This window comes from Hypomesus nipponensis, chromosome 11 (genome assembly GCF_054491055.1).
Source record: "Hypomesus nipponensis isolate SF chromosome 11, ASM5449105v1, whole genome shotgun sequence".
In the NCBI taxonomy this organism is placed as follows: domain Eukaryota; kingdom Metazoa; phylum Chordata; class Actinopteri; order Osmeriformes; family Osmeridae; genus Hypomesus; species Hypomesus nipponensis.
The window spans coordinates 17096668-17108267 of NC_140371.1; the positions used below are offsets into that span (position 1 = coordinate 17096668).

At 45.8% G+C, this 11600-nt stretch overlaps 1 protein-coding gene across 1 annotated transcript; it reads left to right on the forward strand.

The window, feature by feature from the left end:
* Positions 1 to 4068: 4068 nt before the first annotated feature.
* dldh (dihydrolipoamide dehydrogenase) lies at positions 4069 to 10240 on the forward strand. The gene is made up of 11 exons (XM_084710276.1): positions 4069 to 4555; positions 4674 to 4973; positions 5397 to 5457; positions 5567 to 5824; positions 6504 to 6564; positions 6889 to 7019; positions 7146 to 7315; positions 7708 to 7924; positions 8105 to 8951; positions 9076 to 9184; positions 9338 to 10240. The coding sequence occupies exons 1-11, from the start codon at positions 4499 to 4501 to the stop codon at positions 9341 to 9343; spliced, it is 2217 nt and encodes a 738-aa protein (XP_084566402.1). The 5' UTR covers positions 4069 to 4498; the 3' UTR covers positions 9344 to 10240.
* The last annotated feature ends 1360 nt before the right edge of the window (positions 10241 to 11600 follow it).

Consider the following 11600-nt stretch of genomic DNA (forward strand, 5'->3'; position numbering starts at 1 on the left):
GTGTTGTTGAGATGAGAGAGATCACACAGGATTTATATTGCAGCGCACACAAAGCCTATTGTCGCGCTCTCTTGCAAAGTGTGAATGGGTAAGAACATATGCGCGCTGTCACTGCAGGTGACTACATCTGTTCATCACTGGGCAGATGCTCGGCAGGACACGGGGAGTCTTTCTAAAGGGGCACCGCCCCGTACAAATCCGCCATTCAGAGAGACGGCTCAGTGTCGTAATTCAGATTGCCTTGCCGGAATTGGGGGTGAAGAGCTCATTTAACGACGACCTGATGGCATCCTCCAAAAAGACACAGCTCCCTCGTCCCAAGAGTGCAATACTTTAGGGAATGGGGAGGTCTTCAGTGTAATGCATGAACAGTTTTACAATTGACAAAAGGTAAAATACTTGTAGCCTAACGGGGTGTGGATCCAACATAATAAAATTCCCAACCTGCTGCCTTATTTTCCCAAAGGAGCGACTGTTTTGATTTCCAGGCCCACTCACTATTGATCGGCTCATCCCCTCTCCCCTTGGATCTGTTCCTTCCCTCTTCTCCTCCCCCAGGAGCGGGGTTGACTCAGGGAAAAACAAAACGTACAGAACAGAGGAGGCAGATGCTCTTCGGAAAGCACGCGACTGCCCTCAAGTCTGCAGAAGAATTCATGAGTGGTTCAGCAGTTAACCCCATCCGTCCGGAAAGAATGCACACACACACACCACAAACAACGGTTCTAACCTCCCACCCCCTGACCCCAGAGACACATGAGGGCAGAATGGTCACTGCACCGATCCCTTGTCCATGGAGCAGCTGGCCGAGTTAATCCCACTTGTTGTGGACAAACGGGCCCAGGGATCACAGGTAAGCACATGGGTTTTGTCATTAAAATAGGGGTAAAGGCTTAAAGCCAACAGATGATTCGCTATCAGGTTTCTGATATTAGGGCGTCAATGATGCTGCACGAGCTTATCCATCATCTGCGAGTTGGCGGAGCCACGCGACACATTCTTTATTATTCTAATCAGCGCGAGCCTCCGCAGCATCACACAGGATGCCGACACCAACCCCTTTGTCTCGTAAGAAATCTATAGAGGGCAGAATGTTCAACACCACTAAGCAAGTACCGTCCTCTTTGCGCTCAACTCATTGTAATAAAATGCCCAGTCACGACCTCACCTGTTGCCTCACAGATATTGGACACAAAAAAAGATTGAAAGGCTTATCCCAATTCAAAAATAATTCATATTGTAGCTATTCTCAATATTGTATATAAAACTGTATATTTCTCTTTAACTTTAAAACGGGAAACTGACGTGTAGCCTATGCTATTCCATTTAAATGTAGCCTACAATGTGATTATAGTCTCATTAAGACCATGACTTCCGATTAATCGATTTACCCCCGTTGCTATCCCTTCGTTATGGTGTGATGTCCTCTGTGTTTATGTTCCCACGAGCGATCTATCCGCAAAACTGCAGTTCTGGCTTCCCTAACCATATGGCCAGCATCATACCGTTGCACACTCTTCAAAATGCTTCCACTTCAATTTGGATGAAGACTGTGGAATATGTAGGGAGACAGTAGAGACATGCAGTTGAGATTGGGGGGGTAAAAACGCCATTTGGTGAGGAGCAGATGGCTGGCTTGGGGGGCTGTCCGCGTCCAAAGGCGTGTCGTGCCCTTCAGATGGAATCCCCAAGGGCTCTCCCTTGTATTCCAAATCAATGAAAATTAAAGCGCAAAGAAAAGATGAATGGTCAGAGCTCGAGTCCCTCCTTTGTTCCTTGGAGCTACTGGTGGGCAGGAGTTAAAGTACAACAGCCTCCCATAGAAACACTTAGGTTAAACAGTCTCTCCATAGTCCACGTTCAGAAAGAAGGGGGAGTGCGAAAAGGGAGCTTTCTGCTTGATTTAACCAAGACAGAATCGCGTGGCATAAATTATATTTGAAAAGAATAAGTGTAGTGCGCATGATTCTGAGGATTTTTACCATGCCTTTCAGTTACGCTTTGCCGGCGTAATCGGGAAATGTGTGCCACGTCAATATAATAAATGCCCCATGGTATACGAGGATAGAAGAGAGGGTTGACCGGGGAAGTGTCAGACGCGTAAAACCTCAAACATGCGGATTTAATGCAGGCTGTAAAGGCCCGCAAAACTGCAACATTAACAGCGCCATGGATTACTGAACGCGAAGAGGGGTTGACTCATCCATTAAATAAACCAGAATTATATTAAGCACTGTGATTAAACACCTGAGCAATACTATATACATATACATATATGCCATGACAACAACCCCTCCTCTCACCCCCACCCCCTCCCTCCCTCCCTCCCCCACCCCCCCTCCCTCCCTCACCCCCACCCCCTCCCTCACCCCCACCCCCACCCACCCGCTGCACACACTTCTTTTTTTTGTTGTTGCATGGGATACAAATGCACTCCTTGTTTAGGAACGCGTTACGTGCTCAAATGCCGTTGCTGCCGCGCGCCAAATATTGAAATGTCGTTTCAATTAGCGTCCTAATTAAGACCACCCTGATTTTCTCTGTCTTTCTCTTCCTCCTTTCTCTTATCTTTCATTTCTCCTGTCATTCGCTTTTCTCTCCTTCTCTCTGCCTCTCCACCCCCTCCTTTCTCTCTCTGTCTCTCTCTCTATGTCTCTCTCTCTATGTCTCTCTCTGGTCTCTCTCACTCTCTCTCTCTCTCTCTCTCTCTCTCTCTCTCTCTCTCTCTCTCTCTCTGGTCTCTCACTCTCTCTCTCTCTCTGGTCTCTCACTCTCACTCTCTCTCTCTCTCTCTCTCTCTCTCTCTCTCTCTCTCTCTCTCTCTCTCTCTCTCTCTCACACACACATACCCACACAAACAAGCATGAGCGCGCCCGCGCGTATACACACAATTACAGAGTAATCAGATTAGAGCAACTAGCTAGACATCAACAAGTGCAAACGTTCTCTTTCAAGTAAATAACATTCTCCACTAATAACAAGTAGTCCATAGCCCACATTTAAACGTAGGGCTACGTCCTTAAAAACTTAAGAGACAGAAGTCTTAAAATCTGAGATGGCAAACTACTTTTTTGGAGACATTGTTGTAACGGCCGCGTGCGCCGAGGGGAGCTCTCTCTCCCTCGTGTATTGTGGAGAGAGCAGGTGCTGCAGCCTGAATTACCATACAGCTGAAAGCACAAAGACCAAACTTATTCTTCCCCCGCGCGCACAATAACAAAGTGCCTTAATGACAGCCACGCGAGCGACACACACCAGAGCAGTTTTTACTGCCCCACCTAAGTGTAAGATGAAAAAATCAACACAAGTCACCCCAGGAGTTTTACAGTAAAAACGAATAGTTATCCTCTTAGATCCAGTGAAATATATGTATGTTCATTGTAGGGGCATGTATATTAGGATAGTGACCAACTATAAAATTAGCTTTACGTAATCATATTGACATGAGGTCTTATACAATAAATGTGTAAAACTTTATGTTGTCTTTTTCTCTATTTGCAAAGACAAGCTTTCAATAAACAAACCTCTATTATTGAATTTATCCAAAACAGTCTTGTGATTTTAGTCTATGTGTTACTTATAATTGAAATCGCCTGGATAGATTGTAGTCCAATCTAAAAGAAAAATAAAATATTTTAATTCAATATCACAAACAAAAGTTTTGCGGTTACAAGGATAAAAAAGAAGCCATTGAGATCGTCTGTGGCGTGCTCCCGTCGCAGGCTCCTGCTTGGAAGGGGAGGGTTACAGTACTCTGGATCTCACCATGTGGAGATGTCCTGTGATGCAATTTGAGGTTTTATGTCAGAACGGGGGATGTAAAGGATTCTGGAGGTAAAATTTTGTTGGAATGTAAATGGGAATGTTCTGTGCCATGTGGAAGGGTTGCACATTTAACAGCTCAGTGACCATTTGGCGATCTTTTGAGGGGGAGGTTTTCCAAAAGTGTCCCCCTTTGTGACAGCTCGGGACAGAGAGGAGAGTAGCTGATTTGCATCTCATTACCCTAGCAGTCGTGGGCCGTATATAACCGGCGGAAGGCTGACTGGCACTTCAGACACACGCAGTTACAAGCAGGTTGAACTACCGACAGAGTCGTGGGGCAATTGTTTTGGATCGCTAACCTTTCGCTCATTGTTGATCAAGTGGAAAATAAACCAGGCACGCGCTGTCTGATTTTGCACCCTTTAGTCAGAATCTTTATTGAACAGCAATATTCAATAATCGGATTGGAATTTACGCCTCAAGGAATTTTGACTTCATTCCCCAAACTTTCACTGGGATTTTTGTCCGTCTCTGTGGGGGATTACTGTATGTATTGGTCATATCAGAACATAACCAGAAGATCTGAGTGAAGGGACCAGAAGAAGACGGAACGAATCCTTTAGTTGGACTTTGATAGATGAAAATAACTTTCTCGATGATTGTTTGAGCTGGGTCATAGGCACACTGCCCAGGCTCGTGGAACTCTACCTATTTATTTAAGATCTTCAGCACAATGGGACGCCAGTCGCTCCTGTTCGCTGTCAGCATTTTTTGTGTCTTCATATGCCAGGTAACATTCTTCTTCTTTTTGATTGGTTCGTAATTAAGTAGCCTATCATTTGCATATGTTTATATTCAGCAATAAACGTTTGAATAAACACATTCGAAATGTTTTGTTTTGTTTACAGGGTTTGTGTTCTGGGGTTTTCGAGTTAAAGCTCCAAGAGTTCCTTAACAAGAAAGGAGTAACGGGCAATGCAAATTGCTGCAAGGCAGGTTCTGCGCCTGGATTTCTGCAATGTGAATGTAAAACGTTCTTTCGGATCTGTCTGAAGCACTATCAGGCCAATGTGTCACCGGACCCCCCCTGCACCTACGGGGGAGCTGTGACTCCGGTACTTGGGTCCAACTCCTTCCAAGTGCCGGAGAGCATCGCAGACAGCTCCTTCTCCAACCCTATCCAGTTCTCTTTTGGCTTCACATGGCCGGTGAGTGTAAACTTTGACTTAACGTTTGTTGTATTTCTGAAGTAGCCTACCATTAATTTACAAATGGACATATTGACGTCTGGCTTTGTCGGTTATGTATGAAAGGTAATAGAAGTGATAAATAGGTTTAATCCTAGAAACGTGTGAGGGGGGTTTGAGTACGTTTACCAAAAGCTATCAGGGTGGGAAACTTCACATCCTCAGAGTTGGCATATCATTGGCAGCTCTGCGTGAAATTCCAAAACGTTTCATTTTACAGCTGTGAGTAAGTGTGAAAGTGAAAGAATGAGGTGTGAGCGCTGTAGGTAGCACTCCTCAATGCTAATCAACAGGGGAATTAGCCTAGAGTTTATAGACTGTCTTTTAGCGTTTGCTTGCAAGCAATACTTATTTGACCTAGAACAATTCTGTTCATTCCAACAGGGAACATTCTCTCTCATTATTGAGGCTCTACAGACTGACTCGGTGGACGACCTCACAACAGGTAGGCAAAAAAGAGCAACAGGTTACCGCGTTGTAACCCATCCACTGTCAACAAGTTAGTAGGATATCATTGATGGATCGATGTAAATTAGTTTATTGATTCATTTCAGACAACCCCGAGCGCCTGATCAGCCGTATGACTACCCAGAGACACCTGACGGTTGGGGAGGAGTGGTTCCAGGACTTGCAGGCAGGCGGAAGGACAGAGCTGAAGTATTCCTACCGATTCGTTTGTGATGAGCATTACTATGGAGAGGGATGCTCTGTATTCTGCCGTCCGCGCGATGACGCCTTCGGTCATTTTACCTGCGGCGAACGTGGCGAAATCATCTGCATCTCAGGATGGAAAGGACAATACTGCACGGAATGTAAGTTCACAGATGTATTATTAGTATTTATTAAACTTTTAATGAATCCATGCCACCCCATCTTAATTTTGTCATTTGAGAAATTAATGATTAAATTTTACTAAAATACTGACTGTATAAATAATGTATATAGGGGAACTTAAATTTGAGAAATGTTCCCGAGTTATCACACGCGTGCCATAGATTAAATGTAATGGCTGATTGGCTACTTGGCGGTGTGCTCGGCGTTGATTGGCTTTGCGCGGTGCGGTATTGTTGAGAGCGGGCAGCTGCTGAGTGAGAGTAGACAATGGAGCAGCTGTCCACCCTGGCACCGTGCAGGCCAGCTGGCCCGGCCGCTCTTATCTAGCCCGACTCATTCGGGGACATGAAGGGGAGGGGCTGGGAGAGCAGGGAGAAAAAAGGGACTTCTGACCCATAGTTAGGAGAAAAAGAAGTCTTTGTGTGGGAGTCTTTTGTGTGGGAGCAACTGTGTTAAGCAGCATGTTGGTCCCCCTGGTGACGAGAGGAGCATATTTTTCTAGGTAACGGTTGAGGGGGCCACCAGCTCAGTGAGATGAATCAACTAGTGTTTACTGAACAGCCCCAATCTGAAAAGAGGCTGGCCTGTTGTATAAACACACATGCTCCAGACTGTTAGATTCCCATGATTCACATGTGGTCTTTCTCTCATCTTTAGCGATCTGCCTGCCAGGCTGTGATGACGAGCATGGTTTCTGTGACAAGCCCGGAGAGTGCAAGTAAGTCAGACTCTGTTCATCTCCCCTTGATGTTTAGTTTGGGAGTCTGATGGCTGAGGGGTTAGGGAATCGGGCTATCAATCAGAAGGTTTCCGGTTTGATTTCCGGCTGTGCCAAATGACTTTTTGTCCTTGGGCAAGGCACTTCACCCTACTTGCCTGGGGGGAATGTCTCTGTACTTACTGTATGTTGCTCTGGATAAGAGTGTCTGCTAAATGACTAAATGCAATGTAAAATGTTTAAGCAAAGGCCTTGACTACACACTGTTGCAGTTGACCTAACGTGCATGAATGAGTGTCTGACCCCGTCTTGTTCCTGTTGCAGGTGTAGAGTGGGCTTCAGTGGTCGCTACTGTGATGACTGTATCCGCTACCCAGGCTGTCTCCATGGCACCTGCCAGCAACCATGGCAGTGCAACTGTCAGGAGGGTTGGGGTGGCCTGTTCTGCAACCAGGGTAAGTGCTCTCTCTACGGTCACCCAACACGGGTCAAAATATGATGTGAAACTTCCTGGATGGGCATAAGTGTATCTGCTGAAAGTCAGAAGACATTAATCAGTATGTGCTGTTTGTCTGTTTCAGACCTGAACTACTGCACCCACCACAAGCCTTGCATGAACGGGGCTACCTGTACCAACACAGGCCAGGGCAGCTATACTTGCACCTGTCGCCCAGGCTTCTCTGGGGCCAGCTGTGAACTGGAGGTGAACGAGTGCTCCGGTAACCCCTGCAGGAATGGAGGAAGCTGCATGGTAAGTGGCCCTGCGTCTCAAATCTCATACTGTTACTTTTGTAGTTTTAATACGTATTGCAGCTGCTTTAACAAAGTACGTACTGTTACAATTGGGACATGTCACTTTTTCATAACTTTTGCGAAACAGTTAGTAGCACAAACATTTGATATAGTTGATACAGAAATCTTTTCTGTTACACTATATAGTATGGTAGTATGGGTATTGAGATCCACCCAGGGATAACCTAGAGGCTGAGGGTAGACCTGGAGCTGCGAAAGTGTGCATGCATCCTGAGAAACAGTATTTAAATAGCATGGTCAAATGACCGTGTATTTTAAATGACGGATGAAGAAACAATTTTGCGCGGTTTACATCATGTTAATAACGACCTCTCATTTGTATCCTTACAGGATAAGGAGAACACCTACAAGTGTACCTGCCCCCCGGGTTTCTATGGAAACAACTGCGAACTGAGTGCCATGACGTGTGCGGACGGGCCGTGCTTCAACGCTGGACGCTGTGCAGACAACCCTGAGGGAGGCTACTTCTGCCAGTGCCCTCTGGGCTACGCCGGCTTCAACTGTGAGAAGAAGATCGACCACTGCAGCTCAAACCCCTGCGCTAATGGTACGCACACTCACCGTGAACCGTGCTAGAAGAGACCTCGTGGACTTTGTGATAACCTGTGATCTGATATGCTGCGTTATTAGCATCTAATACGTCGTGCATTGAGGACAAGTTGACTCTTCCCTGTGATACATTTCAAGGCAGAGAGTTAAGTGTGTTTGTGTCTGTGTGTTGTTCTAGGTGCTCAGTGTGTCGACCTGGTCAACTCCTACTTGTGCCAGTGTCTGGACGGCTACTCTGGCGCCAACTGCGAGGACAACGCTGACGACTGTGGCCTGTACCCCTGTCAGAACGGCGGCACCTGTCAGGACGGCATGAACGACTACACCTGCACCTGCCCTCCCGGTTACACCGGCAAGAACTGCAGCTCCCCCATCAGCCGTTGCGATCACAACCCCTGCCACAACGGCGCCACCTGCCATGAGAGGAGTGGCCGCTACGTGTGTGCCTGCGTGCCCGGCTACGGTGGACATAACTGCCAGTTTCTTCTCCCAGAGGCCCCTCAGGGCCAGCCAGTGGTGGAGGGACCTGACCGCCGTTACTCGGTAGACAATGAGGACGAGGAGGAGGGCGGCTTCCCCTGGACAGCCGTATGTGCCGGGATCTTCATGGTGCTACTTCTTCTGATTGGCTGCGCTGTGCTGGTGGTGTACATCCGGGTGAAAGTTCAGCAGAGGTCACAGCATGGAGACAGCCAAAACGAGAGCGAGACCATGAACAACCTGACCAACAACTATCACCGTGGAGACAAGGAACTTTCTGTCAGCGTGCTGGCACCCGCCCAGGTGAAGAACACCAATAAAAAAGTGGACTACAATTCCGACAACCCCGGGGCAGAGAGGAATGGGTACAAGGCCCGATACTCTGCTGTGGATTATAACCTGGTGCATGAGCTCAAGCCTGAAGAGACATGTAAAGAGGACCAAGAGAAGAGCGAAGCCAAATGTGAAGGTCTGGACAGTGATCTGGAGGACAAACTCAGTTCAACCAGTTACGACTTCACATCACACAGAAAAAGACTGAATAGGTAAATAATTGACGATTGCTGCTATTTGCTTCATTGTTGTGTGGGTGGCAAAGCGTATGTTCCAACAGCTCGTTCAGTAAGGGTGTCTTTTGATGCTAAGGTACTTTTTCCTTTGCGTTCACAGCGACACCTCAGAGAAGAAATGTGCAGATGAGTCGTCATGCAGCGACAGCAAGTACCAGTCTGTGTACGTCATATCTGACGAGAAGGATGAATGTATCATCGCAACTGAGGTGAGTTCTCACCACGTGTTCACAGCCCATGAAACCCGACAAAAATACTTTCTAGAATGTATCAGGACAAACAATTCATGGTCTCAATGTCTCTAATGCTGGTTTCTGACGCAGCAACTGAAATTGACCTCGTCCATCCTTTCTGTTTTCCAGGTGTAACACCAGACCCTGAGCAGTAGCTCATCTTCTCAACAGGAGGTTTTACTCCACCTTTATGCTGCTCAAACCCAGAGGGAAGGTGTCCCTCATTGTGACTGCTGCTGCTGTTAGACAGTACCTGGTAGGACTGACCCGAGTACTAGACTATGTCGTACTAACTGAATACTGTGTAAGTACTGCCATAGTACTGCGTATACATTGTGGTCGCCCGTGTGCTGCGTAGTACTAGTTTAATACTGGCTGAGACGTGGACAGAGGTCTGTCAGGCTGAGCTGGTTCTCAGCTGGAGGGGGACCAAGGACTTCAGATCCAGGATGATGTTGTTGGGCCATACTGGCCTATGTCACTCTCTCTCTAGTAAAGTTTCCCAGGAACGTGCGTTATGGACTAATAGTTGGACTGCCTTGCTGTTGGGACAGTTTTACCTCATTGCACTATGGAGGGCTGTGTTGTATTTAAAGATAGTGATGTGAGTTGCTGACTGTGTATGCGTGATGAGTATGATGCACTGCCTATGGCCCTCTCAGCCTGTTTGTCTGTATATGGCAGGTAGGGGAAAGAAGACACTGCCTTCATGTTGGTTCAAATACTGTTGATGCTGTTTGTTTTTTAAAGAAGAGGATGTATTCTTTTAATTTAATGTCTTTATTTGTGTTACATTTGTTATGATTTTTGTGGAGTTCAATTTGATATAATTTAAGTTACTTTTTTTGTTTTACAAATATATGTCTAATGTATATAAGGCACTTCAGAACACTGTGACTGTGTTTTCCAACAGAAATGTATTTAAAATGAAGCGTTGTACAGAACCTATTGGAATTGTTTTATAACTGTTGAAGCCCATGAAGGAAATCAGCGAAATATTTTTCCAAAATAAATGATGTATGAAACAATGAACATTGTAAGTGTGTTTGTCTGCTTGTCAACTGTGCACGTTTGACAAATCCTATTTGGAATGGAAAGTGAATAGGATACATAGCAGAATTGTTGAGCCAGGAGATATTCCTGGCCTGATGCTACAGGCGACTGTCTCCATGCGGTGCTTCACTAAGTGAGACAAAGACACACCCCGTAATCACTGATTGCTACCCTCCTCTTGATGGCGAGTATTTTTAGGAAGAAAGAACCCTCTGACAAAAACAGAAACCACCCCTGGAAGCAGGACCGCTGGAAGGCCTTCAGCTCACTGTGAACCTTGGTGTCATTTAGGAAGGTTGGGTGGTAACGGTGACCGCCACTACATACTCATCAAAGACTCATCTGGTTCACACACACAAACACAAGCACTCTCTCTCTCTCTCTCTCTCTCTCTCTCTCTCTCTCTCTCTCTCTCTCTCTCTCTCTCTCACAAGCACACACACACACACCCTCACACACACACACACACACACAGACACACACGGCAGGCCCAAAACCACAAAGTGCACTGTGAAGAAAGTCAAGAGAAAATGGCAACATTCCTAATCAGTTCATCTGTACGTGTATCTTTTATAGAAGACTGATGTGCCATCATCTCATCAGTGTGTGTGTGTGTATATGTGTCTTTATGTGAGCATGTGTGGAAGTGATGTTACACCATGTCTGATCAAGACACTTGGCATGGGAAAGGTTGGATACCTAGACAGATATCTGAAAATTAAAGTCAAGTGACAATAGCTTTTCATATACATTTAAAGCATACACAATCCTTTTACGATGCTTTGGTATTTCGAGTTAATCAAACATCTAAACCAAACCATACACTACTCATCTAATTACTGTAACCCAGCTGTGCTTCCTCCACAAAGTAGAGTTTAAATGTTACATCCAGCTTGTCTGTGTCTGTTTTGTTTACAACTGAAATGATGTGAAAGTTAAAACCATCCATAGAGGAGCGAGCGGTGACAGAGTTTGCCTGTGAAAGCAGGGGTAGCAGAGCCACAGCAATAGAGACTAGTGAAAAGTATTTGCTTGTATTACACAACTGTTGGCCAGTTGTTTTCACATACCATGCTAAGCTTTTAACTTAACTTTTTCACCGACACAATGGCTTTTCGCTGAGTTGGAAAATATCAGGAGACAGGCCTAAAGCAGGCTTTTGTTTCTTCATTCTGTGCAGTCCGTCTCACTGCCTCACGCCCAATGGGGTGTGTCTTCTCTGTAATCTTTGTTTCACTTTTGTGTCAATAATCAAACAAAGGTTGGACATAAATGACAATATGCTGCACTGTCTGGAATGAAGAATGCTGGCTTTGATAAACACAAAAGAATGAAAGAT